Source organism: Monodelphis domestica, chromosome 2, assembly GCF_027887165.1.
Source record: "Monodelphis domestica isolate mMonDom1 chromosome 2, mMonDom1.pri, whole genome shotgun sequence".
NCBI lineage: Eukaryota > Metazoa > Chordata > Mammalia > Didelphimorphia > Didelphidae > Monodelphis > Monodelphis domestica.
This window is the reverse complement of record NC_077228.1, coordinates 166641510-166669093: the sequence shown is the minus strand read 5'-3', so window position 1 is coordinate 166669093 and position 27584 is coordinate 166641510. Positions and strand designations below refer to the sequence as shown.

Here is a 27584-nt window from a genome sequence, read left to right as displayed (position 1 = left end):
AACCACTTAGCTACCTAGTTGCCACCCTCTCTTGTTTGTACCTTGATGATATTGGGCAGATTCAACCAGATGCCTTCTAGAACTTCCACGGTTAACCAGGTATAGGGACTGGAGGGCATGTTCAAAGCCTTAATTTGCTGATCCAGCTCTACCAAGTGGTCAAAGTCAGCTCGAGCTCCCTGGAGGGAGACCAGAAAGGCCTCATGGTCCTTCTGAAGTTGTTGGATTTCTTCTAAGGAGACACAGTGTACAGGTTCAGAGAGGTCCTCTTCTGCATTCTCACACCAGTTGTTGAAGGCTGAAGCCTTCTGGGCAAACTCCAAGAATAACTCTTCAGCCTGAGGTGGAGGGTGCAAAGGAGAGACAGACAGACAGAGAGACAGACAGACAGACAGAGATCATCCATTATTCATTTTCTATCTTCTAGAGACTGTCTCATCAGAGAGATAATAATCAGTGGTCTAAAATAACATGTGTTGTTTTATCCTATGTAGCCCAAGAAGGCAGGAGTAAGAACATTAAGTAAATAGAATAGGGAGCCAGACTTTGGATCAATTTATGGAAGAATTTCTTAGTCTTTCTTCATTCTCTGATCGTAGATACCATGCTTTAGCTACCATTTCCTTCTACCCTTTCATCATCTTTCTTACATTGGTGAATTCTTCCCAGACCCTTCATTTGAGAAGGGCACAGATCAGTTACTGACTGCTCTCCATATCTCTACCTCTTGCCTTCCTTCAAGACTCAAGTCAGATTTGACTTTCTGCAAGAAGACTTTACCAATCTCCCTCATTGCTAGTGCTAGTACCTTCTCTCCGTAATGAACAGCCATTTATACTAAATATGTACATTTTTTTGCATTGTCTCCTCAATTAGATTGTTAGATTCTTGAGAACAAGGGGAATTTTTTTTTACTTTTTTTTGTATTTCCAACACTTAACACTATGTTTATAACATATAGTTAAGCATGAAGTATGCTACTTCTTTAAGAAGTATATTAATAATGAGAAAAGTAGACAAAATTATGTGAAATGTGGAAAATTGAATTGAGATGTTTTTGAAAAATAATTTTTCCCCTTTGGTTCCCTCTTGGAGTCAAGATGAAACAGCATGATTTTAAAGTTACAGTTTCTTTTCCCTAAGCTATGAAACTGGGTTGGGTACTCCCTTTAATTGTCAGGATCTTTTGTCTTTGCTAAGGATAATGGGGTCAAAGTCATATCACTGGGTTGGCTTTTATTATAGACAGGATGTGGGTCTGTTCTTTGTTTATCTGTAAACAAGAATTCTCTTGGGCAATGAAATCAGCTAGTTGTAGCCACCATGTTGGGAAGAGTGCCAGCCATTCTGGACAGCTGTGTGGCAAATCTGTTGGTGTCCTCTTAATACTTGCTCTTTACTGTGATGAAGTGGTCAGGGAAAAGTTGAGGTCTCTGAAACCACTTCTTATGTGCCTGTTTTCTAATCAGAGGTGTCCACAGGAAGGACTGGCTGATGATATCAAAAGGGATATATTTTGACTTACACAACAGGAAGTCATTCTCCTTTCTCACCAAGCTAGCTACCTTGCTGTTCTTGCTTACACCTTTCTCTCTGGCTCAGCTTTCCTGACTAACTGCTCATTCTTTTGGTTTGTGTTCTGACTGTGGCTAGTTAGAAATCTTGAATAGTCAATTAATAAGTTAAATTAAATATATATACATAGCATCCAGATAATTTTATTCATTGCAAAAGAGGTTTATGTCAATTGTAAAAGTATGTAAGATATTGCTACTATTGCTATTATATATAAAAATTTTGATATAGAACAGGAAGAGAAAAAGAACTTTGTTTGAACATACATTTTTAAAAATGAAATAATGAAGAACAGCTTCCAGTTGGGATTTGGGTAATTTTGAAAATGGTCAATATGTAAATTTGAGGATTTATATTTCTTTGTTAACAATGTGGAATGATCCCTCAATTCTGTGGGAAGAGTTTAATGTTAAGATAAAGATTAAGATTTTTATTTATTAAAAATTTGAAAGATGTGATTATAAGAAAGATAATGTCAAGGATATCAAAGAAACAGACTACTTTGTTGGAGACTTTAGAACTAAATTATAGATGATAGATATCTCGGCTATTCTTACTTACATATTTTAATGATTAAAGAAGGTAAAATTAAGAAAATAAAAAATCATATAAACATTGGAGAATTATGTAGCTTTAAAAAAGAACTGTGAATTTGTTATGGGAAATTCAAAGAGTTGGGACTTTTAAGCTAAACCAAAAAGCCACAGATTCAGAAGGCTATGGTTTAAGAGAAGCTGAACAGAAGGATAGCATCACACAGGAGGTGAAAAGGAACCTGAGGGGAAGAGTCAGACATTTTAAGAGACCAAAAAGCTCAGTTTGAGAGTCAGTCAGTTTAGAGAAGACTTCAACTGAGTGATTTCCAATTAGTCTAGAAAGATTGATGTCCTTCATCAAGAGCTCCTGTAATAGTGATTGCCTTTCAGTCCCACCTAGAGCTAGAGAAGGGTACAGCTTTTCAAAAAAACTTTGCTCTCTGGGGCAGCCACCTCTAGCATGAGGTACTTTTGGCAGAGGGACTTTTCAGCTTCAGTATCAGAGTCAACTGTAAATCTAAGTTGGATTGCTGTGGAATGGAGAGGTTATTGCCCTATTTCGATTGGACATTGCAAAACTTTAATGAGCAAATAATTGACTTAATTGGATTATATAGCCCAGTTAGTCAGTTTGAGTAACTTAGCAGCTATCTGGCTTTTAAAGAACTGCTATTCTTATTAAGAGTTAACACTTTCTGAATATACTTTTAAGGATGCTGGTTATTGAAAAAGTTTGGAAATGTTATGTTGGAGGAAGCTAGGTTGCATGGTGGGTAGAGTACTAGGTCTAGGGACCAGAGTTCAAATTCAACCTGAGATACTTACTAGCTTTGTAACCATGGAAGGGTCACTTAATCTCTATTTTCAACTGTAAAATGAGGAAAATAATAGCACCCGTCTATTAAGTTGGGAATAAATACATAATATGGGGATAAATGAATAAAGTGAGAATAATAATAGCACCTGCTCTTCTAGGGTTATTGTGAGGTCAAATGAGATAATAATTGAAAAGCACTTAGCAAAGTGTCTGGCATGCAGTTATATAAATATTAGTTGTCAACAATTATAGCTCTAGTATAATGTATAATATTACAGCTTTATGTATGTTAAGAAGAGAATGCTAGATGCTGAAGAGTCTATATTCACAGAAAAGCAATTTCATGTGGTAAGGATGTTTCTTAAGGAACCAGCAACTACAGTCTACAGGTCTACAGTCAAGAGTTGAGAGTTACCCTAAGAACTGCATTTTCCTCCTTTTTGATGTATTTTCCCTGCTAAATTCCTCCAAATTTGTGTCCACTCCTCACAAGTTATTGAGTGCATTAGTGGAAGAGTGAGATCTGGACTTATGTATACATTGTAATGTATTTTATTATTTATGCATTTGCTTTAATTTATTGCTAACTATAAATTAGTGTAATATTATATTATATATTATAAATATTATTATCATCACATAATATTTAGGATTATTTCCTTTTCCTTAAGTGGTTCTATTTAAGATCTAAAATGTCACTATTATAATCAGCTGGTTTTGTAAATGATTCATATTGTGTGCATGTCTTGCGATATGAATGGCTGGTTGGTTAGAGAGAGAAGAGCTAGCATGGTAAATAGAGGAAATGTATTTCCCTTCAGTACAGTCGTACCTCTGACGCTGAGAAATTTGAATATAGCCATATAGTGATGATCTATGACTGGGAACTTAAATTGGAGCAGGTCGAAATGAACAAGGCAGACCCAGAACATTAGTGGTATTTTCCATGGGACTCCGTAAGTGATTAAGTCACTGGTGGTTTAAGCATGAAAACCTCAGTAGATATGACCCCACCATAATACATTTAGCTTCTTTACATTGAGGTGGGGAAGGGAGTGGAACTGACCACTCGATTATCTCCTTATATAACCCTTTAATAATTACTTGTGGATCTACTGTTCGATTATGGATAGAATCCCTCCCACTGCAAAAACTGCCTCTGGGGTTTATGCTGGGTTCATTGCTAGCAGAGGTGCTACTAATTTCTCCCCCTTGGGGTGTTACCTTCTGAAGGGGGAGCTGCTCCTCCAGCAGCTTTGCCCTTCGGGCTGCAGCAGCAGCCAGTAGCTGGTCCCAGCGTTCAAGAAGGGCGGCATGCCGGTCCTCGATGGTACTTGCCCTGCTGTGTTCCCCTGCCACCAGTTGGTCTTTTAAGTCTGTTATTTCTGACAGCCGTTTGTGCTCAAAGCTTTTCAGGCCATCATCCAGTGTATCCTACAGGAAGGCAATAAAGAGGGAATAAACTAGGGAGTAATCTATGTGGAGACCAAGGGAGCATCTACACCTGGCAATCCACTAAATTTGAGAAACTTAAAAAGGGGTGTGTGAGGATTGGAATGATGATCAAGATGGGGTCTACATAGGAGATTCATGGATCATAAGTTAGAAGAATTATATATTTAGAGTTAGAAGAGACCTATCCCTATACTCTCATTTTATATATAAAGGAAACAGAGGGTAAGAAAAATGAGGTCAGGGTACAAATAAGAGAGTTGGATTTGAACCCCAATTGTTAAACTCCAAATTTATATACTCTCTACTCCATCACACTCAATGAGGATTATATTTAGTGTCATAAAAAGAAGTGGGAGCCAGTGTTTGGTCATTAAATTATTCACTCACTATCCCATTACAATAATATAAGATCTATTAAGCCAAATAGGAGAATCTTATCTAAATTTCGTAGGTCCCTTTAGTGCAACACAGTAACTCTGTATACAGTGATTTCTTAATAAATACTTGATGATTGAATAATAAATTTCAGAATACAATTTCCATTAAAGCTGAGAGCAGAGTTTTATCCAAATTTTGTGGCTTCTTCAGGAGTAAAAAATAGATTGATAAGATAAAAGGTAGAAAAGATTTTAGAGTTCCCATAATCCAAGGTCCTCATTTTACAGATGGTGGCAGAAAGTAGGACTTGCACCAAAACTCAGGTCTCTGGATTCTCTCCAGCCTAAGGTGCTGGCTATTCACTATATCACATATTGCCTCTTCCTTGGGAAATAAACAGGTGAAGAATTTTGGAAGATGGATCTCAAAATAAGAATTCTGATAGCAGAACCCCTAGGAGTCTGTATTATAAAAATCCCTATGTGGTAAGAACTTACAATAGAAAATAAAAATAATTGAAGTGAGCATGAAATAATTTAAGAGGGTAAGGCTGACTTCTCCTTACTCAGGTCTTTCATTGCTCAAAACTCCTTCTTTTCCATTGGTTTCCACTCTAGTAAGTGGTAGCTCCCATTTTACCTGCTTAGTGAGTAGCATACGGTAAGCAGCAAGGTCTCCTCCATTACCATTGGTCTTCAGGGAAGATTCTTTTTCAGCTGAAAAGCATAAGATGCAGCCATAAGTGCAATAACAATTTATGGGAGAGGGCTGGAGGATGAAAAGAGAAGGAGCAAATTTCTTTAAAGGATAACAAGAAACATTTAGATTAGATGCTACAAAGAACTTCTTAACTGAGAATTATGAGTTATTAGAATGTATAATGTTTTTTAAAGTTGTTTCTTTCTAAAGTGAGCCAGTAGGATCACAAGATAGTAAGATTAAGTATTTTAAAAGAACTTATAAATCTTCTAGGACAATGCTCTCATTTTATGAGTAGGGAAATTGAGAATATAGATAAAACTGAGCTCATTCAGGTCATACCTATCCAGGACTCTACTGTATCAGCCTTCCAGTTAAACAATTGGAAAGCAGCATCCTCGTCCAACTGGGCCTTCCAGGCTGCCATTGCTTTGGCTAAAGCAGGGATCTTTGACTTCAGACCATTGATCTTGGCTGTGATTTTGTCTTTGTGCTGTGTGTCCTCCTGAGTCACAGGGATAGAAGGGAAGGAAAGGAAACAACCAATCAATCAATGAATATTTATTAATCCCAAGTGACAGCTATCCAGGTCAAGGCTAAGAACTTGCAATGCTTCCCATATAACTTGAACATGATTATCTTTTTGATCTGGGGAGGGAGGGATGTGTGTGTTATGTGTGTGTGTGTGTGTGTGTGTGTGTGTGTGTGTGTTTGATGGGTCAGGGGTGTTTCTGTTGTATTAGAAGAGAATGTCATGAGTCAAAGAAGATTAAAATGACAACTAAAGTGACCACTATAGGTCCAGGAATTGCCTTTATAACTTCCTTTACTAATGGTCATCTTGCTTCCACTGGTGATGGGAAATGGAGGTAGGATTTCTAAATACCTCCTGAGGAAGAACATTCACTCTTGGATATATCTAATTATAAAGGAATTTTCTCTGTCTTCCTTCTATTTCACTGAATCTCTCTACAAAACAATGAATATAATAATTGACTTCCAGGTCACTGGAATGGCCCATTTGATTCTATAATTTATAAAATCACCAGGAGCAGTTTGTTAGTATTGGAGAGTTGCCCAAATATCCCCTTCTTTTCCCTTTTGCCCAAGTATCCATAAGATTATAAGATCATAGGATTTATGCTTTAAAAGGACCAAAGGCATCACCTAGTTTAACTACTTCAGGGGCAGATACTGAGAGAGGCCAAATATAGTGAGTACAATCAGGCTCAGTAATTATAAATACTTATAAATAATTCCTAGAAGTTTATTGAATGAATGAATGCTGATGGGTAGAAAGCTGTGATGTAGTTAAAAGCATATCAAGAGACAGAGATTTGGATTTGAATCCTGGAACTACCTTATCCTATCTATTTGTCCCAGAGCAAAATACTCTTGGCCTCAGTTTATCTTTAAAATGAAAAAAAAATGGACTAGTTTATCCTTAAGGTGGCTTGCATCTTTAAAATAAATGAGTCTATTCACAATTTTGTTAAGTGCCTGCTATATGTGAAAATCATATTAGATGCTGGTTGAAACAAAGGAGAAAAATAATATAACCTCTCCCTTCAAGGAGATTATACTTTGTTGGGGGTGTTATAAGAATTAATGAATAAAAATACATTTATTCAATGATTAATACATGTCAAATACTCTGCTAATGAGTAGGAAGGGATGAAAATACAAAAGATAAACAAGAGAGATAGTCCTTACCCTTAAAGAGATTATATACTATAATGGCATAATAGAGGGAAACAACACATAAAGGGAAGGAACAAGCAGGAGGGAAAGGTGTTTTTTTTTTGAGAAACATTGGAAAATTATTTAACATAAACATAAATAAGTAGGATACATACAAGATACTATGTGATAATTGAGCTTATTACACAAAAAATTTATCTATTCCATAATATGACCAGTTCAGAAGGAAGGAAAGGAAGGAAGAAAATAAATCAATAAGCATTTATTAAGTGACTGTTCTGGACATTGGATTCAGCTCTGTGTACATCAATAAAAAAAAAGGCAAAAAGACAATGCTTACCCTCAAGATCTTTACAATCTAAGGGTGGTGGTGAGGAGCATCATGCAAATAAAACTAAACAAAATAAGCTATGTACAGTATAAATAGAAAATAATTAACAGAGAAAAGGCATTGGAATTAAGAAGAGTTGGGGAAGGTTTTATATGGAATATGGAATTTTAGTTCAGACTTAAAGGAAGCCAGAGATGTCAGTAATTGAAGTAAACTAGGGAGAATGTTTCAAGGCCTGGGGGCAGCCAAACAGAATGCCCAGAACAATGGTTTCTTCTTTTACCTGTTGGCTAAATAGACTTCTAGTCATTATTTTCAGATTAAAAAAAGGTAAGCCATGATCCCTTCACTTACCTTGCCCAGAAGGTCTTCTCCTTCAATGCATATTTCCTGAACTTTAATCTCATGGTTTGCAAAATCATTCTCCAAAGCTTCATGCTTCTTAAGTAAGCTCTGTATGGATAATCAGCAGACCAGTCAGTTAAAAATCACCAGGCAGAAAGATTATAGGATAATAGGCAGAATGTGGAATGCATTTTGGGACATAGATCAAGTACATATTTCTTAAAAAAAACCCTCACTTTCTGCATTAGTAACAATTCTATAAGACAGATGGGCAAGGGATAGGCAAATGGGTAAAGTGTCTTGCCCAGGGTCACAGAGGTAAGAGATAAAAAGTGTTAGGTAAGTCCTTCTGAATCAATGCCTAGTGCTTAATCCACTGAGCCACCTAGCTGCCCCTCAAGTCTATATTTCTTAAAGATATTTTCTCTTTTTTTCTGATATGGGAGAGAAAATATTTACCAATTTTAAAAAATACCATAAAAATATTTAAAATTTTTTCATTCACAAATTGAATCACCATCACATCTGCTTCCATTCTTTTCATAATACTATCATTCTCCCAGGTACTCAGGTTCAAAGACTTTGAATATGATCGACTCCTACCTTTCCAAACTGTTGGCTTTCCTTAAAAAAAAGTCTTCCATAAAAAGTAGTGGAAACATATATTAAAAAAATAATTGGAAACTAAATAACCAAATCCTAGAAAATAAATGAATCAAACAACAAACCATAGAAACAATAATTTCATTAAAGAGATGACCATAATGAGACAACATACCAAAATTTATGGGATGCAGCCAAAGCAATACATAGGGGGACATGTATATATCTAAATCCTTACATTAATAAAATAGAAAAAGAGTAGATCAATGAATTATACTTGTGGCTAAAAACAAGCTAGAAAAAGAACAAATCAAAAACTTTCAGTTAAATACCAAATTGGAAATCATAAAAATCAGAAGAGATTAACAAAAATGAAAATAAGAAAGCCACAGAACTAATAAATAAAATTACAAGTGAGTTTTATGGGGAAAAACAATAAAATAGAAATAATATTGGTTAATCATATTAAAATAGAAGAAAACCAGTTTATAAGTATCAAAAATGAAAAGGTGAGTTTGTCACCAATGGAAAAAAAATTAAAATAATTATCAGTAGCCCTTTTGTCCAATTATGTTCCAATAAATTTGATAACCTATATGAAATGGGTAAATATTTAAAATATATAAATTTCCCAGATTAATAGAAGAGGAAATTGACTACTTAAATAACCCAATCATAGAAAAAGAAATCAAATTCCCAGTACCAGATGAATTCATGAGTGAATCCTACCAAATATTTAAAGAACAATTAATTCCAATACTATATAACTATTTGAAAAAAATAGATAGAGTCTTGCTAAATTCCTTTTATGACACAAATATGATGCTGATATGTGAACTAGGGAGAGCAAAAACTTAGAAAGAAAACTATAGACTAATTACCTAATGAATATTGATGCAAATTTTTTAAATGAAATACTAGCAAGGAGATTACTGCAAAATATCAGAAGAATAAAACACTACTATGACCAGGTGAGATTTATATCTGGAATGCAAGCAAAATTGACCATATCAGTAAGAAAAACAACAAAAATCATATAATTATCTCGATAGATGCAGAAAAAGGTTTTGACAAAATATGACACCCATTCTTATTAAAACCACAAGAGGGCATAGGAACAAATTAAGTTTTCCTTAAAATAAGAAAATAGTATTTATCTAAAACCATCAATAAAAACATCTGTAATGGAGATAAGCTAAGAGTCTTCTAAAATCAGAGGTGAAGCAAAGATTCCCATTATCATTATTACTATGTAATATTATTTTAGAAATGCTTGGTATAGCAACAAGAGAAGACAAAAATTAAAGGAATTAGAATAGACAATGAGGAGATACAAATTTCATTCCTTGCAGATATGATTAATATCTTTAGAGAATTAACTAAAAATATTTAAAACAATTGATGATTTTAGCAAAATTGCAGATATAAAATAAATCCACATAAATCATCAGTATTTCTATGTTACCAAGAAAGTTCAGCAGCAAGAGCTAGAAAAAGAAATTTCATTTAAAATAACTAGACAATATGAAATACTTAAATCTAACAATTAAGAGAAACCCAGGAACTATACTAACATGATTCCAAAATAATCTTGGAAACAATATTAATTGCTCATGGTTAGGATGAGCTAATATAATGAAAAATGGCAATTTTATCTAAATCGATTAATTCACTTAATGTCATACTATTCAAACTACTAAGAAAATATTTTTATAAAACTAGAAAAAATAATAACAAATCCCATATGAAAGAACAAAGTATATCAAGGGAATCAATGAGGAAGAAATGTGAAGGAAAGTGGCCTTGCCTCATCAGAGTTTGAAGCATATTGCAAAGTAGTAATCATCAAAACAATCTGGTACTGATTAAGAAATAGAGTAGTTGACCAGTGGAACAGATTAAGTAGATAATACACAGTAAATGATGACCATGGTACTCTAGTATTCCATAAACACAAAGATCACAGCTTTTGGGACAAGAACTCACTGTATGACAAAAACTGCTGGGAAACCTGAAAAGCAGTTTGACAGAAACCAGGTATAAACCAACATCTCATACCATATACCAAGATAAGGTCAAAATGGGTACATAATTTAGACACAAAGGGTGATACCATAACCATAAAAGATGATGGGACAGTTTGCCTGTCAGATCTATGAATAAGGGAAGAATGTATGACCAAACAAGAAATAGAAAGCATTATAAGATATAAAGGAGATTATTTTTATTACATTAAATTAAAAAGATTTTGTACAAATCAAACCAATGAAGCCAAGAAAAATGTTTGCAACAAATGTCTCTAAAGATCTCATTTCTTAAAAAGAGAAATAATTAAATTTATAAGAATACAAGTTCTTCCCCAATTATTAAATTATCACAGGATACAAACAGACATTTTTCAGATGAAAAAATCAGAACTATCTATAGTCATATAAAATATTCTAAATCACTATTGATTAGAGAAAATAAAATTAAAACATCTTTGAGGTATCATTCTATACCTATCAGATGGGTTGATCTGACAGAAAAGAAAAACTACAAATTTTAGAGAGGATTTGGGAAAATTGAGACACTAATGGACTCTTGGTGGGGTTGTAACTAATCCAAACATTTGGAACTATGCCCAAAGGGTTATAAAACTGTGAATATCCTTTTACCTAGCAATACTACTCATACATCTGTATCCCAAAGAGGGGAAAGGACTTTTATGTACAAAATATTTAAACAGCTCTTTTTCTGGGGGCAAATACTTAGAAATTAAAAGTATGCCTATCAACTGGAGAATGGCTGAACAAGTTGTGGAATACAATTGTAACAGAAAACTATTGTATTATAAGAAATGATGAGTAGGATGCTTTCAGAAAACTCTAGAAAGATTTACTTGAACTGATATAAGAAGTGAGCATAACTAGGAGGACACTTTATTCAACAATCAACTGTAAGTAACTTGGCTATTCTAAGCAGTATAAAGATTCAAAGCATTCAAAGATGGACTTATAATGAAAAATGCAATCCACCTTCAGAGAAAGAACTGAAGGAGTCTGAATACAGACAGAAACATTTTGTCTGTGTTTTCTTTAACAATATGACTAATATGGAAATATGTTCTGTATGCCTGTACTTATATAACCTATATTAAATTGTTTTTTATCTCAGGGAAAAGGAATAGAAGGAGGGTGAGAATTTGGAACTCAAAATTTAAAAAAAAATGATAAAATTATTAGTATATGAATTGGCAGGAAATAAAATATTTAAAACAAAACAAAAAATGAAAATTTCTTTCCCAATCTCCTTTGAATTGTTTTATGTGCCTTCATCACCTCTTGCCAGAGTTATTTTTGCACTATCAGGGAAACAAAAGAGTTGAGCTGTAGGAGCAGGAAAGCAGCAGATGCTGCCAAGAAACACAAGAGCAGGGAGCATCAACCTTAGTCCCATTCTGCAGCTGCTTCTAGGTAGCATATAAACACAGCAACAATCCAGGACTTCAAGAGTATGTTTCTATACTGAGAGGCAGCATGATAATAGAAAGAACACTGGATTTGAAGTTAGAAGACTCAGATTTGAATCTCATCTTTGACATTTATGACCTGTGTGACCTTGAAGAAGTAATTTATCTTTTATGGGGTTCAGTTTATCTATCTATAAATCAAAGAGTTTGGTGAGATGATCTCTTAAGTCAAACTTTCCAGATCTAAACTCTATAGTCTTGTGATCCCTATTACTGATACTATAAATCTGACTGTGCAGGAAGGAGGCTGATCAAGAGATTGAGTGGAGACTTCTTTGTGGTTAATTCAGTATAGCTCTGGGGAGTCTGGTTATTCTTGGTCATGTATCCTTTCTATGTTTGCTACGTACCCTTGTCTTGTGTGTCTCTAAGAAAGTCTTGTGCCTAAAGATGTACTTTGAATCACTGAGGGATGGCAATGATGTTGCTGGAACACAGTCAGTTACAGTTTCATATGATGCAGTGGATAGAGCTCTGGTCCTGGAGTCAGGAGGACCTGAGTTCACCTCTAGCCTTAGATACTTACTAGCTCTTAGACCTTCAGTAAGTCTGTCTCAGTTTCTTAAGACTATAAAATGAGGATAACAGAAGCACCTGCCTCTGAGAATAGTTGTGAAGACCAAATGAGGCAATATTTGTGAAGCACTTGGCACAATGCCTGCCACATTGTAGGTGCTATAAAATGCTTATTGTTATTATTACTGTTATTATTATTATTAATACTTTCTGAACCTTTCTTATTCTCTAGTTTTCCTGTATCACAGGTTAAGGGACCCTCACAGTTAGCATTTTCTAGATCCCAAAAGACCACCATGTCAGTTTCTAGACTGGTTTCCTCATCTCTCTTCCTTCTCTTTTATAGTTCAAACCATATTCGACTGCCAGGGTCACTCAAATGTTACTTTTCTGTTCAAGACCTTACTTATAATGACCCCCTGCTGTCACCTTCATCAAGCCCTGTGCATAGCTTTTAAAGCCTTTCAGCCAGTGTTGACAAGTGAGGCTCCTTCTTCCCTTGAAGTTGCTTTGGCTCCATTAGTCTTATTTGCATCTTGGGATACAGACATATTAGACTTCCCAATATACAACATATTGATCCAGGACTAGAGAGAGGAACTTGAATCTCCATTAAGATTTATGCTTTTTTATCGTTTCTATTTCCAAATAGGACTCTGAATCTCAAGTGCTGTCAGTTTGGCTTGCCTAGCTAAAAATTGTTTGTATCTTTAATTGTTTAATTTTGGAGTCTGGTTGGGATTTTGAGCAGTTAGTATTCTCAATCATTCATTAAGGGACTGATTGAGTTACTCCTAGATAGACTCAATTATGGTTGCCAAAAGATTTAGTCTTTTAAATTTCTAAACAAAATCTTGAAAGTAGGACAATTATAATTATTATATTAAGCTGCCTTGCTCAAAATTACTTTGGGTTGATTTACACCATAGGAAGCAGAAATATAGGATTCAGACTATAACACCTCAAACTGGCCCACATTTTTTCACAAAATCCCTAGTGTTTTCTTTTTTAATTTTCAAGGTCTGAAATAGTTGATTGTTATTATTATTATTAGGCATAAGTTATATTAAGTATAAGTTGTTCATAGATTTGAAGTTGGGATGGTACCTTCAAGTTCACTAAATAGAACCTCTAATTTAATAAATGAGGGAAGTAAGGCACAGACAGTTTCCCAGTTAACACAACTAATTTCTGTGTAGGATTTGAACTCAGGTTTTCCTGACCCCCAATTCAATTTTTTTATCCACCATTCTGTACTTTTTTTTTCATTTAAATGAACTTCAATTGGGTTAGCTGGGTAGCTCAGTAGACTGAGAGCCAGGCCCAGAGACAGGAGGTCCTGAGTTCAAATGTGATCTTAGACACTTCCTACCTATGTGACCCTGAGGAAGTCCCTTAACCCCCTTTGCCTAGCCCTACTACTCTTCTGCCTTAGAACCAATACTGGCTCTAAGACAGAAGATAAGGGTTTTTAAAAATAAAATAAGAATTGTTAGAGAATAATATAATGTTAAAGTTGAGAAGAAACTTAAGGCTGGAAAACTTTCGCCCATATAGCCAACCAGTTAGGATTTTTTAAAAACCATTTAAATAAAATTTTATTTTACTTAAAAATAAAAAGGCCATTCACAGCTTATAGACTCACCAAAACAGGTAGCATGATGGATTTGACCCTTGGGCTGTAGTTTGCCCATCATTGCCTATAATAAATATATTTAGTTTATCCTTGAAGAAACTGAGGAAATATTACCTGTTTAGAATCACTCAATGAGTTAGAGACAATGCTGGGTGTAGATCTCCTGACTCCCTATCCAAGGCTCTTTTTGCTATATCTGATGCTGACTCTGTGAACAGCTCAAGTTTATTTTTGTTTAAGCCTATTTTAGTTTTATTCAAATATTTTAAATGATCTCTTTATCACCATATTTTGAGGTAAAACGTTCTAGCCTTTTAAAGAGAGAAACAATTTGCAAGGAGATGGAAGCTTGAAAAGACTAGTAAAGAAACTTAAACAATATGCTCATAGATGTAATAAATAATCTCTTAGAACAACTCTTGACTTTAAAGAATGGAATATTGAGCAAAAAAAGGACCAAAGATGAAGAAAATCAAGTTATGACTGGAAAAGAACAACCACAGGGTTTACAGTGGGGATATGAAAAGTGGTAATAATCTCTCATTCTACATTTAAGCAAATTCATGTTAAATAAAGGATTCAGGATGCAGAAAGCCAATTTCTCTTTCATGAAAAGAGGTACATTGATATACTGAGTCCTTACATCAGTTGAAGAGCAAATTGTGATCATTTTTTTTAGTCAATAAATTTACTAAGTGCTTACAGTGAACATGGCCCTGACATAGAGATGGAAAGATAAAAATAAAACAGTCCCTGACCTCAGGGAGTTTATTTTCCATTTGAATGACAAATCACTGCCTTCTTGTTGATAAGTGCTAAGCAAGTAATTAAATGATGTCCTTGAAAAGTACATGGGGGAAGGAATTTAGAAAGACTTTTGGTACCAAGATGCTTTGAAATCTCACAATTATGAAATAAGCAAAAGCAGGAACAACTTCCAAAATTTCTGACTCAAAGAAAAACATTTAAGGCTTATCATTTTACATATTCAGAGAAAAAAGTAATTATAGACCTAACAAATGTACATTTCTAAGAAAGTGCTTGGCTATATCACAATGTTTTTGATCTTGCTCTAAACTGTGAGAAGCAGTAAGACCTAGAAAATAAAGACTGCCTCAGACATTTATTAGTTGTGTAAGGGCAAGCAACAACTTTTCAGAGTCTGTATCCTTATCTATAAAATGAGAATAATAGTCTTTTTTTTTTTACTAACGTTACTGTGAGCAAAGTGTTATATAGGTGAACTATTTTTATCTGTTTATATTTAGTAATCAAAGATAAGTTCCTTGTTATGCTTTGCTATTTTAATAACTCTTAAATATAGAAAACAATTGATTGTATTGGGTGCTGTAATCTATGTGCTTTCCTATCTGTACTTGGAAATTGCCCAAAGTTCAGGTTACCACTAGAACTGTGGAGATGTGACCTATATATGGCCTTTGTTGTTGTTCAGTAGGTTTTCAGTAATGTCCAACTCTTCCTGACCCTATTTGGGATTGGCAAAGATACTAGTTTCCTTCTCCAGCTCATTTTACAGATGAAGAAACAAAGATACAGTTAAATGACTTGCCCAGGGTCACACAACTAGTAAGTATCCAAGTCTGAATTTGAACTTGGGAAGATTAGTATTCTTGACTCTTGTCGCAGGGCTCTATCCAATGCACCATATAGCTACCTTACAGAGGAATCCAAATCTTTATCAAATAAGAGGTTTATAATCCCTGGAAACAACATTCCTAAAGTTCATCTGGAGAAATACTTTCTTTATAAAAATAGTCAACACAATGGTCCTATATAGTGTGAAATTTCTCTCAAGATGGTGGGAGCTCTGAGTTTAGGTTAAATTTTGTTTGTCCTTCTAAAGAAAACTGTCTTTATAAGAAGATATCTTTGTAGTTTTAAGAAAACTGAACTTTCTAGGTGCTCTGATAAATTCCCTTTATGGACAAAATACCAAAGTTAAAGTTTGAATTTTAATTCTGTTCCTATCCCTTTCACTTGTGAGAATTTTACAAATTCCTTTGGTCCCTCAGAAATTCATTATTTTCCTCCCTGAAAAAGGGATGAATAATCCATACCTTCCCACCTAAGACTGCAGTATTGTATAGTAGGGAAAACACTGGACTATAAGACAGGACACCTGGGTTCTGCTCCTGGCTCTCACACTTACAAAGTCATTTCTCTCCTCACAGTTTCTGTTTCCTCATCTTCCAGATAAGGAAGATTGACTGACTGAATTCTTAGGCCCTTCATTCTGAGATTCTTTATTTTCCCCAGGCACAGATCTCTCCCTGTCCCTTCCCTCCAACCATTTGAGAGAAGTAATAAGGTACCGCAAATCTATTTCCTCTGTTACTAGTCTAGGCAATTTATATTTTTGTAAATATTCTTCCATTTCACTTAAATTGTTAAATTTGTTGGCATGTAATTGGGCAAAATAACTCCTAAAATTGATTTTATTTCATTGTCATTAGTGGCAAATTAACCTTTTCATCTATTATTGGAGAAAAAGGAAAATAATCTATATGTTCTAAAATATTTATAGAGTCTCTCTTTGTTGTGGCAAAGAATTGGCAATTGAGGGGATGTCCATCAATTGAGGAATGGCTAAAAAAATGTGGCATATGATTATGATAGAATACTACTGTGCTATAAGGAATGACAAACCAGTTAATTTTGGAGAAATGTGGAATAAAATCAGCAGGACCAAGAGAGCATTATATACAGTAATGGGAATATTGTTTGAAGAACATCTTATTATATGTCCATCTCAAGAGAAAGAACTGAAAAATAGAAATAAGACATGGTTTTATATGGACATATAGCTTTTTGTCAAATGATACCTTCACTAATGGGGTTCGTTAATGTAATGAACACTTTTTTTTTTAAAAGATAATTTTTTAAAAGATAATATGGATGAATATCTAGTCTTGAAGAAGACACATGTTGTATAAACACAGTAGGGAACTAGGAGGAAATGTGGTTCCCTCAACCCACTCACCTGTGTGGCAGGTAATATGTCTCCTGTATCCCCTCGGGCAACAAGAGCTGTCTTCTCATTGATCCAGGCCTCTTCTTCCTCAACATTCTCAATGAACTGAAGATACTGTTGGGACTCATCTAGTCGGAGCCCACTGTCAGGGTTTTAGAGCAAATACAAGAATTAGACAGGATCACTCAAGGACTGGATAGTAGGATAGAGAACCACAAGGATGGGGAACCAAACCTCACAAAACAGTTTCTTCATAGCATCAAGCATGGATGCAAGGATGCCAAAGGACAATTAGAGGCCAAGAGATTTCTAGACCTTGAAATTCATCTCTTTGGTTTAACTTCATGGTTTAGAAACTTGAGAATAACTTGGTATCTCAGGAGCTTAGGAGGTAACTGATATTTCCTGCCCTGCCCTTGCAGGCAGATGACCCTAGTGACAGCTTCATAAAACTCATAACTGAATAGAGGAGAAAATTAAGTGGTAGGATACAGAAGTATTTGCTTGGGCATCAGGAGCCCTGGATTGAAATCCCAGCTATGTTTCTTGCCAAGCTGTCTGCTTCAAACCTATCATTTGCACTCTTTGGGTGTTAGTTTTCTCCTTTAGAAAATAAGGGAGGTGTACCAGAAGGTACTAGGATATAATGGAGAGAATGCTTTATTTAGAGTCATATGTCTTGAGTTCAAATCCCTTCTCAGTTATTTAAACTCATATATAAAATGAGGGGATGATAAAGTTGGACTATTGTAAATCCTAAGATCCTATGACATATTCTGCTCTGGAGACAATTCTAGATTTTCCCTACTGTTGTTGAGGCCAAGCTCAACTTCTGAATCATTTCTAGCAATATTATGGGACATCAACAAGACCTAAGATGCTTCTCCACTCCCCTTCTAGGACCTTCCTCCTGAGAAACTCTATCTAGAGAACAGAATCACAGGATTTGTTCATCCCGATAGGCACTAATTGCTCAATACTGCATGTATGACTAGAGGAACATGTGGTGACAAGAGTGCCTCTTAAATGTTCTTGTAGAGTAGGAGTTGGTGGGTTAAAATGATGGTGGAGGTGGGAGATAGACATAGAGAGATAGAGACTGAGGCAGAAAAAGACAAAGGTAAAGGCAGAGTTTGACCAACAAGCACAGACAGACATCCATTTGGGAGAGAAGCCTCAAGATGGAGACTCCATCCAAGAGGATAAATCATTTATACCATCCTGTGTCCTTATTCTCATACTCCTGGGGAGAATTCAGTCTAACCTCTAGTACTCACCGAATCTTGGTCAACTCCTTCAGCTCATTCCAATGCTGCACCAGCTGAGCCAGCCTCTCTTGGATCTCCTCTCGCCCCACAGCATCACTGTCTTTCAGTTTTTCTGCAGTCTCCAACACTCCCTGTAGAATAGATGATGCTTTCCCATGTTCAGGTACTTCTAGAATGATTTCTTTACAATATCATGACTGTAATGTCTCATCTCAGCTACAAACCGCCATATCAGTCCCATTTCCAGATTTCATGTTCCCTCATTTATTCCTCAGTTCTTGGGATTCTCTTAGGAAAATTGGGGAAATTAAAGTCACCAGCAACATCTATGTTGACCAAATGATATGTTTGTTTTTTACAAAATTTTCACTAACATCTTGTAATAGAGCAAGGAGTCATTCTCTGTCCGCAATGGCCTTGTATAGGTAGTTTTTCCTGGTGCCTCTCAGCTTTATCTTAAATATAGCAAATGCATTGTTACTGTTAATGTATCAAAATTAAATAAGATAATGGCCCCAAAGAGATAATGTTCTAAAAGGAGTTTAAGAGAGCCAAGTGTGATATTTTCTAGGTAAGCTTTATACCTTGGAAAAGGGCAGATGCTATAAATCAGAGCTTGCTTGTTTTAGTATTTTGATGATTATCTGAACTTAAGAAAATGATAAAGAAAGTGTTAATAATGCAGATTAAGATTAATGTCATGCTGACATTTTTATCAGATGGCTGAATTTTTACCTTTCCTGGCCCTACCTGGATAGCTGGTTCATGGGCATCCAGCTCCCCTTCCAGGCGTTTATGTTTCCTTTGTAGGTTCTGAACACCAGGAAGATCCCGTCCATAGTCCTTGGAGCTCACTCGTAGAAGCTTTGCCCTGGGACAAAAGATGGAAACTCAGATCTTAGACAGTTCATGTTACAGTAGAACCCTGGTTCTCAAAGGAAACAGGGAGGGGAGAGCTTTGGGAATGGATACATGCATCCAAGCAGTTGTTTGCTTGGATGTAAGCTTCTGACAAGGACCTTCTCAAACCTCTTTCAAGAGTTTGATTCCATTTACTTATTTTTCCAATCCTCCCTAGAGTGTTCAAACCATTGCTAATCAACTTCCCTATTAACCTTCCCTAGTAACCTCTTTTTATCCTGCCCATTCCTGCTTTTACTCCTTTTTCCAAGGACAATCATACCTGTCACTTTCTTTCTAAACAGTCTTGAAATCCTGACAAAGTTTAATGGCTATTATTATGAGGTGTAGTGGATTTGTTGGCAGTGAGGATGTGTGTGTGTGTGTGTGTGTGTGTGTGTGTGTGTGTGTGTGTGTGTGTGGAGAGGGAGACAGACAGACAGACAAACAGAGACAGACAGAGACAGAGAGAGATAAACAGAGACAGAGAAACAGAGAGGTTGAGAGAAAGATTGAAAGACAGAGAGACAGAGAGACAGAGAGAGAGAGACAGAGACAGAGACAGAGATAGAGACAGAGACAGAGACAGAGAAGGAAAAGGAAAGAGAGAAGAGACTGACAGAGTGAGACCTGAAGAGTAAAATAGAGGGGCCTGAGCTATGTGATGTTAAATAAGTGTCCCTGAGTAAGAGATGCCATCTAGAAAGGAGAGAGATCTTTTTTAGAAGGTACTCTTACATGGCAATCAGTGCTAGGATTTAGAAACATTGATAACCTTGAATCTGAGATTTTAGCTGGAAGGCAAAAATGGCATCTTTATTTTCACTAACCTCTAAAATTCAGCATTATATGTATTCATAATATACGTATGTTATTATACAATATTATATTAATTATATTATTATGACAATACAATTTGTCATTTCCTACATCATGACTATTATAATTATACATATGATATATTATATATATGTATTTTATCTCATATACACATTATATATTATATATCATTCACTTATATATATGCAGGTTATAGATATACAGACTGACAGGCAGGCAGACACAGAGAGAGAAAGAAACAGACAGACAGAGAGATAGATAGATAGATAGATAGATAGATAGATAGATAGATAGATAGATAGATAGATAATTCAACAGATTGTCAGAGGACAAAAAAAGGTCAAGGACTCTTGAATTAGAGGATCGGTAACTAAAGGGGAGGAGATCCACAGTCTTCTCTGCTAGTCAAAGATGACAGGGCATACTTAATCCAGGATTCCTCATCATCCAGATCCTGGAAAAACTGGAAAAGAGCATGGGCCTCCTTGAGCTTTTTGTGATGCGCAGCAGCCAGGTCCTGGACATTCCGGAATCGGTTATTGATATTATCCCGTTTCTCCTTGATCTCATCAGCATTGAAAGCCCCACTGTCGATTAAGTGAGTAGCCAGTTCATTCAGATCTTTGAGAAAGTCCTGCAAACCCAGAGTGGGCTCCATGAGCAAAGGCAACACTATGGATAGCCCTCCCACAGACCCCCTCTACTCCTTGATATGTCAACTCTGTTGGACAAAAGCCTTTTTTTTTTAATCCTGTAAATTCTTCAGTTCAAGTTGAAAATGAATTGATGGAAAGAAAGGCATACATGCAAGAATGGAAGGCACCATGTAATGTGCCACTCGGCTAGATACCATATTTCACAAGTATCTAATTCTTTCCTATACCCTCTCTCCCTTAGCTAAATTGTAATCTCTAGAAAATGAGAGATTGTGCCATATTTCTTATCTTGGTGTAGTATTCCACCACAAACAAATATGAAAAGTATATACAACTAATGATTTTTTTTGAAGTTAGGGCCTAAAAAATAATATGGTAATTTCTAGGTTTCTAACCTAAATTACATGAATCATAGCCAGTTCCAGCACCTTTGGCTTCCTATAGATGTAACAGTCTCATAGGGAAAAAGTGACCCTTACTTCCAACACATACAATTTAACACTTATATTTATATACATTATTTAATCCATCTGACCCATAATTTTAATAAAGATAAAAGAGAAGCAATAATAAGAGGTAGCACAACAAACCTGGGAGGTAGGGGCTATTATTTATCTCCATTTAACAGATGAGGGAACTGAGGAACAGAGAAGTTAATGAGATCAATTCAGTGTTAGCAAGCACTTATAAAGTGCTTTTTATGTTTCAAGCAGTGTGTTAAACACTGGGGATAAAAAGAAAGGCAACCCCCCCAAATAAAAGTAAGAAACAGTTTCTGCTCTCTTAGTCTAATGGTTACTCAGGCAGTAAATATCCAAGGCTAGATTTCAATTCAGGTTGTCTTGACTTGAAGTCCAACAATCTATCCACTGTACCACCTAGGTCCTCTAATAATAAATTATATTTCATATTACTACTGTATATATGTTACTGTTATGTATATATCACAAGATTTAAAAGAAAGTACTTTGCAAACCTTAAAGCACTTAAAACTGTTAATTATAATTAAAACAACAATTTTTATTACTAATATTATATAAAACACTGTAGATATGTTCACACTTTATCACATTCTGGATAAAGATATACTCATGATACCCTGGGCACTCTCTTTTACAGATCAGAAATGACAGGGTCTTGGAACTTTGCTGACTAGATATTTATCCTTTCTGGAGAGAATACAAGAGATCTATGCATGAGCAATGCAAGCACATGTACCTCTTCCACTTCTCAACAGTTATGGATTAAATGCCCCGTGATCTGGAAAATCTGCATAAAATGTTCTGGCCTTCCCTTCATACTGGAGAAATATTATTTTTTCATTATTTTTCTTTTTCTTTTATGGGATGTTTACAGTACCTAATATTTATGAGTTACTAAACTTTTTAAGATATCTCTGTATTGGTAGTTTTCATATGTCATCTGTTGGCTTTCATGTTCTTTTTTATAAACTTTAATTTTACTTATTTTAACTTTAAAAAGAAATTGTATATTTGTGGCATTAAAAGATAAAAACATGTTGGTAGTTTATACAATATCATACATATATTTTATGCATTTCTAAGTTTCTAAACTTTTCCTTAGTCATCTGCTGCCTTTCAAGTGTAAAAAGGAATTCTTTTTTTTTTTAACCCTTACCTTCCATCTTAGAGTCTATACTGTGTATTGGCTCCAAGGCAGAAGAGTGGTAAGGGCTAGGTAATGGGGGTCAAGTGCCTTGCCCAGGGTCACACAGCTGGGAAGTGTCTGAGTCCAGATTTGAACCTAGGACCTCCTGTCTCTAGGCCTGAATCTCAATCCACTGAGCTATCCAGCTGCCCCTAAAAGGAATTCTTTATTCCTTTTTTTTTTTAATATAATGGGGTACCTGGAGGTCCTCGTACCATAGAGATGTGTAGGGATTAACCATCCCATAGTGAAAGGAAGTTAAAAACCATAGAGACAGGAAATAGAAACCATAGAGACAGGAAAGAGAAAGTATAGACAGGAAGTAAGTTAGAAAAAGGGTAGAAAAGGTGCCAGTCAGTTGGTCAAGGGGGAATTAGTTGCTGACAGTTAGATGGTAGCAGCTGCAGGGAAGTTGTCTGCTATGAATGTGTTGGGTTGGTGGTTGGTGTTTAGTTGCTGGAACATAAAAGGTGAGCCTGAGCTTACTGAGAGGACGTTAGCTTTTAGAGGGTTTTTTGGCTTTGGCTTTGGTTTTGGGCTATTAGATTTTTTTTTTCTTTCTTGAACTTTTTGGGAGGTGGTTGGTCTTCATTGACAGACCTAATTGGGGTTGGATTAAATATTGATTTGGATGATTTTGATTGGGTGGTTTGGGTTGGAACTTTGTGGGGTGGTTGTGATTAACTGAAGTTATAAGCCTTTATAGGTAGATAAAGGCAGTTTTAGATAGTTGTTATAGGCAGTTATAAGAAAACTAGTATAGATATTTGGCAAATTTCTTTCTCTAACTCTTTCCTATATTTCCCTCTTTTACCATATTCATTTTACTATATTCTTTTACTATCTCTATTTTAATCAAACAAAAATGTTAATTGTTAAAAGCTGTTAGAAGATTTCTTTTCTCTGGCTTAAAGAGATAATGTTAATTTACAACTTTACTATATTCACATTAAAACTTAAGTAATTAAAAGCTGCTCTCTTTTTTTTTTGTCAAAACTCCTAATTTAAAACCCTTATACAAGTGTTGCCAAAGGCTTCTGGAAAACTCTCCCAAAATTTTCATTTAATTTCTAATGATGACCTAATCACAACCATGATGGGGGAATTCACCACATGGAAAAGATAACTGTATTATTACTCATTTTACTGGTGAAGAAAGTGAGGCTCAGAGAGATGGAGTTTTCTTGACTTGGAATTAGGAAGAACTGGGTCTACATGTGTCAGATACTTCTTGGCTTTGTGATTCTGGGCAAGTCACTTAAAGTGCTATCTGCCTCAGTTTCCTCATTTGCAAAATAAGGAATTGAACTCAGTAGCCTCTAAGGTCTCTTCCAGTTATCATTCTACTATTCTGTGAGCACAAAACTAATAATGGGTTACACTCATACCTGTGGTCATGTGTCATTGCTTTCCTCTTGAAACCAAGATTTAAAAGCTTTTTTGAAAAATTCCTAATCTAAGACCCTTTAAACTTATTACATGTCTTAAAGCTTTTCCACCCAGATGTAGGGTGAAGAAAGCAGTTTGTTCCTTGTCTAAGATAAAGTATTTCCTATAACCCTGCCTACTCACATCACTATCAAAGACAAGAGGGAAGAAAAGGTTAAAAAAAAAGGCTCCATTCTGGGTAAAGAGGATGAGTTTCAGCTGCCACTTACCTCACGAGCTGACATTTCTGTTTCCAACAGTTGATGCTTCTTAAGTAAGTTGGCTGCTGAAGCCAAGTCCCTGGCTTGATCTTTCATCGCCAGTAGTGTCTCTGCCTTAAATAAACAAACCAATAAATAAATAAATATGAAAGTAAACCAACAAAAAATGAATAAATGAGCAAATGGATAGATAGACAGACAGACAGACAGACAGATAGATATATAGATCAGTGAATTGAAAAACTGCTGTTTGGTTAAAAATCATTCTTCATAAATGAATTAGGTGAACATGAAATAGTATACCTATCAGATATATGGGGAAGGAAAGAATTTAAAACCAAGCAAGAGATAGAGAACAAGATGTAAAATGAATAAGTTTGATTACATTAAATTAAAAAGGATTTGTACAAACAAAACCAATGCAACCAAAATTAGACGGGAAGCAACAAACTGGGAAAAACATTTTATAACAAAATTCTCTGACAAAGGTCTTAATTTCTCAAATATGTACAGAACAAAGTCAAATTTGTAAGAAGTCAAATCATTCCCCAACTGACAAATGGTCAAGGGATAAGAATAGACAGTTTTCAGATGAAGAAATCAAAACTATCAATAATCATATGAAAAAGTATTCTTAATCCTTCCTGATTAGAGAAATGTGAATCAAAACAACTCTGCCTTACACCTAGAAGAGTGAACAATATGACAGTAAAGGGAAATAATAAATATTGGAGGGGATGTGGCAAAGTTGGGAAGCTAATGCATTGCTGGTGGAGTTATGAATTGATTCCATTATTCTGGAAGTCAATTTGGAATTATGTACAAAGGGCTTTAAAAAAGGCATTTCCTTTTATCCTGCAATACCACTATTAGATTTATATCCCAAAGGGATTTAAAAAATGGGAAAGGTTCTGTTTATATAAAAATATTTACCACTGCTTTTTGTGGTGCCAAAAAATTGGAAAATGAGGGCATGTCCCTTGATTGGGGAATGGCTAAATAAATTGTGGTATATGATGGTGATGGAATACTATTGTGATATAAGGAATGATGAACTGCTTGATATAAGAACTGAAAAGACCTACATGAACTGATGAGGAATGAAATGAGCAGAACCAGGAGAACATTGTACACAGTAACTGAAACATTATGGGCTGATCAAATGTAATTGACTTTGCTACTAAAAGAAATGCAATGATCCAAGACAAATCTGAGGTACTTATGAGAAAGAATGCTAATCTCATCTAGAGAAAGAACTGTGGAAGTAGAAATCCAGAAGAAAACATATGACATCATGTTTTTATATGAGTATATGATTTGGGGTTTTGGTTTTAAAAAAGATTACTCTATTACAAAAATGAATAGATTTTGAGTGATAATATATGTATAACCCTGTGAAACTGCTTGTGTGAATTTCAGATTTACTCTACCTTGCTTAGTCTTTAGAATTTTATCAATCAAGAAATATATACACCCCTACTTAAGGATTAACTGTAGGGGAGGATGGTCTGTGACTAGCGTGTGCTAGGCAGTGACAAATCAGAAACAACTGACTGACCCCCTGGGCTATCCTAAGCCAAGTTTAAGCCATGATTGGTACAAGTGAGACACAGGAAGTGATTTAAAGAATGGCCTTTATAATTCACATCACTTCCTGTATGGGGTACTTTTGCGGCTTTTGTGGACTTGGGTGATGGAATTTGACTGGTAGGGAGAAAGGAAGAGGGAAAGGAGACCACAAGAGTCATGTAACCATGAAAAACATTTTAAAGTATTTTTTAAATCACTTCAAGGAGGTTGATCATCCCGCTCTTCCATCTTGACAAGGATCAATTGTGTCACTTTTTACCTTATGCACTGTTTTCTCTATCAAATGATCACAAATATAATGAAAAGAAAGGGAAAAATCCACAACATTTCTCTAACAGAAAGTTTATACTTTTCAAGGGAGCCCTGGGAAAATTCAAGGAAATCATGAAGTTTCAAAAGGTCAAAAAGTTGTTTGGAGTGACTAATAAACTCACAAATACAACACAAAGGAGCTGACCTCCTTGCTACTCTGAGTATTCTTCCTGTCTATTTGTACTTCCAGTCTCCTAGATCAATAGCAATGCCATAATAAGACTAGATGTAAAGGGCTTCCCAAGAGCCAAGGTGGGAAATGGGCAGGGAATCTTAAGGATGGGAATGAGAACACCAATGAGACTACTGCAAACAACAATAATAGCTAGTATTTATATAACACATTAAAGTTTGCAAAGTGCTTTACATATGCTATTTTGTTTGATTTAAATTAAATGAGGGCCTTAAGGAGATATGGGTTATAGTATATAATAAAATGATTAAAAAATTAAAAATTAGATTTAATATATAGCCTTGGAAAACTTGGAAAAGGAAAAAATTCCCTAGCCAGCCATTTGGAATTTCATTTTCCTCATCTTTAAAATGATAGGGCTGGACAAGACGATCTCTAAAGTTCTTCCTGGAATCCTGTTTTGTAATATTTCTGTACTCTATGCATATATAACATAACATAAATGCTAACCATGATATAGAATTCAATAATCCAACTATGAGACCTAGTTTTCTATGTGGGGATGCAGTGGAATTTAGTTGCAGCATTTAGACTCTTAAGTTACTCTGAAATCACTTCTTTCTAGGGTCCCCAAATCTCATGTCCAGCTAAAAGCCCCTTCCTTTCTTATTACATTTTCCTTTCTGTAAGACCAGTCTTAGCTGAATTTACCCCTGCTTTCTTTTGCTTGTTTACTGCAAATAGCCCCACATTATCTTCGCCAAAACTCATAATAATCATGGATGCTCGGTTTGTATTTCAATCTCTTGATTTTTTAGAATATACTAGTATTATCTCATTACAAAACTGTACCCCAAAGAGATAATAAGGAAAAAGACTTGTACAAGAATATTCGTAGCTGTGCTATTTGTGGTGGCAAAAAATCAGAAAATGAGGGGATGCCCTTCAATTGGGGAATGGCTGAACAAATTGTGGTATATGTTGGTGATGGAATACTATTGTGCTGAAAGGAATGATGGATAAACTGGAGGAATTCCATGGGAACTGGAACAACCTCCAGGAATTGATGCAGAGTGAGAACAGAACCAGGAGAGCATTACACACATAGACTGCTACATTGTGGTACAATCGAATGTAATGGACTTCTCCATTAGTGGCAATGCAGTGATCTTGAACAACTTGGAGGGATCTATGAGAAAAAACACTATCCACATTCAGAGGAAAAACTGTGGGAGCAAAAACACAGAAGGAAAACAACTGCTTGATTACATGGGTCGAAGGGATATGGTTGGGGATGTAGATTCTAAATGATCATCCTAGTGCAAACATCAACAACATGAAAATAGGATTTGATCAAGGACAAATATAAAACCCATTGGAATTGTGTGTTGGCTACAGGAAGGGATGGAGGTAGGGAAGGGAAAGAATATGATTCTCATAACCAAGGAATAATGTCATAAACTAATTAAATAA

At 35.4% G+C, this 27584-nt stretch overlaps 1 protein-coding gene across 1 annotated transcript in view; it reads right to left on the bottom strand.

Moving 5' to 3' along the window:
• SPTA1 (spectrin alpha, erythrocytic 1) overlaps positions 1-27584 on the bottom strand; it is a 116179-nt gene that overhangs the window by 22129 nt on the left and 66466 nt on the right. The window contains 10 exon segments of the mRNA XM_007481672.3: positions 42-338; positions 4153-4362; positions 5401-5477; positions 5803-5965; positions 7847-7945; positions 17105-17237; positions 18373-18494; positions 19114-19234; positions 20529-20737; positions 24086-24190. Coding sequence (XP_007481734.2) covers positions 42-338; positions 4153-4362; positions 5401-5477; positions 5803-5965; positions 7847-7945; positions 17105-17237; positions 18373-18494; positions 19114-19234; positions 20529-20737; positions 24086-24190 — 1536 coding nt within the window.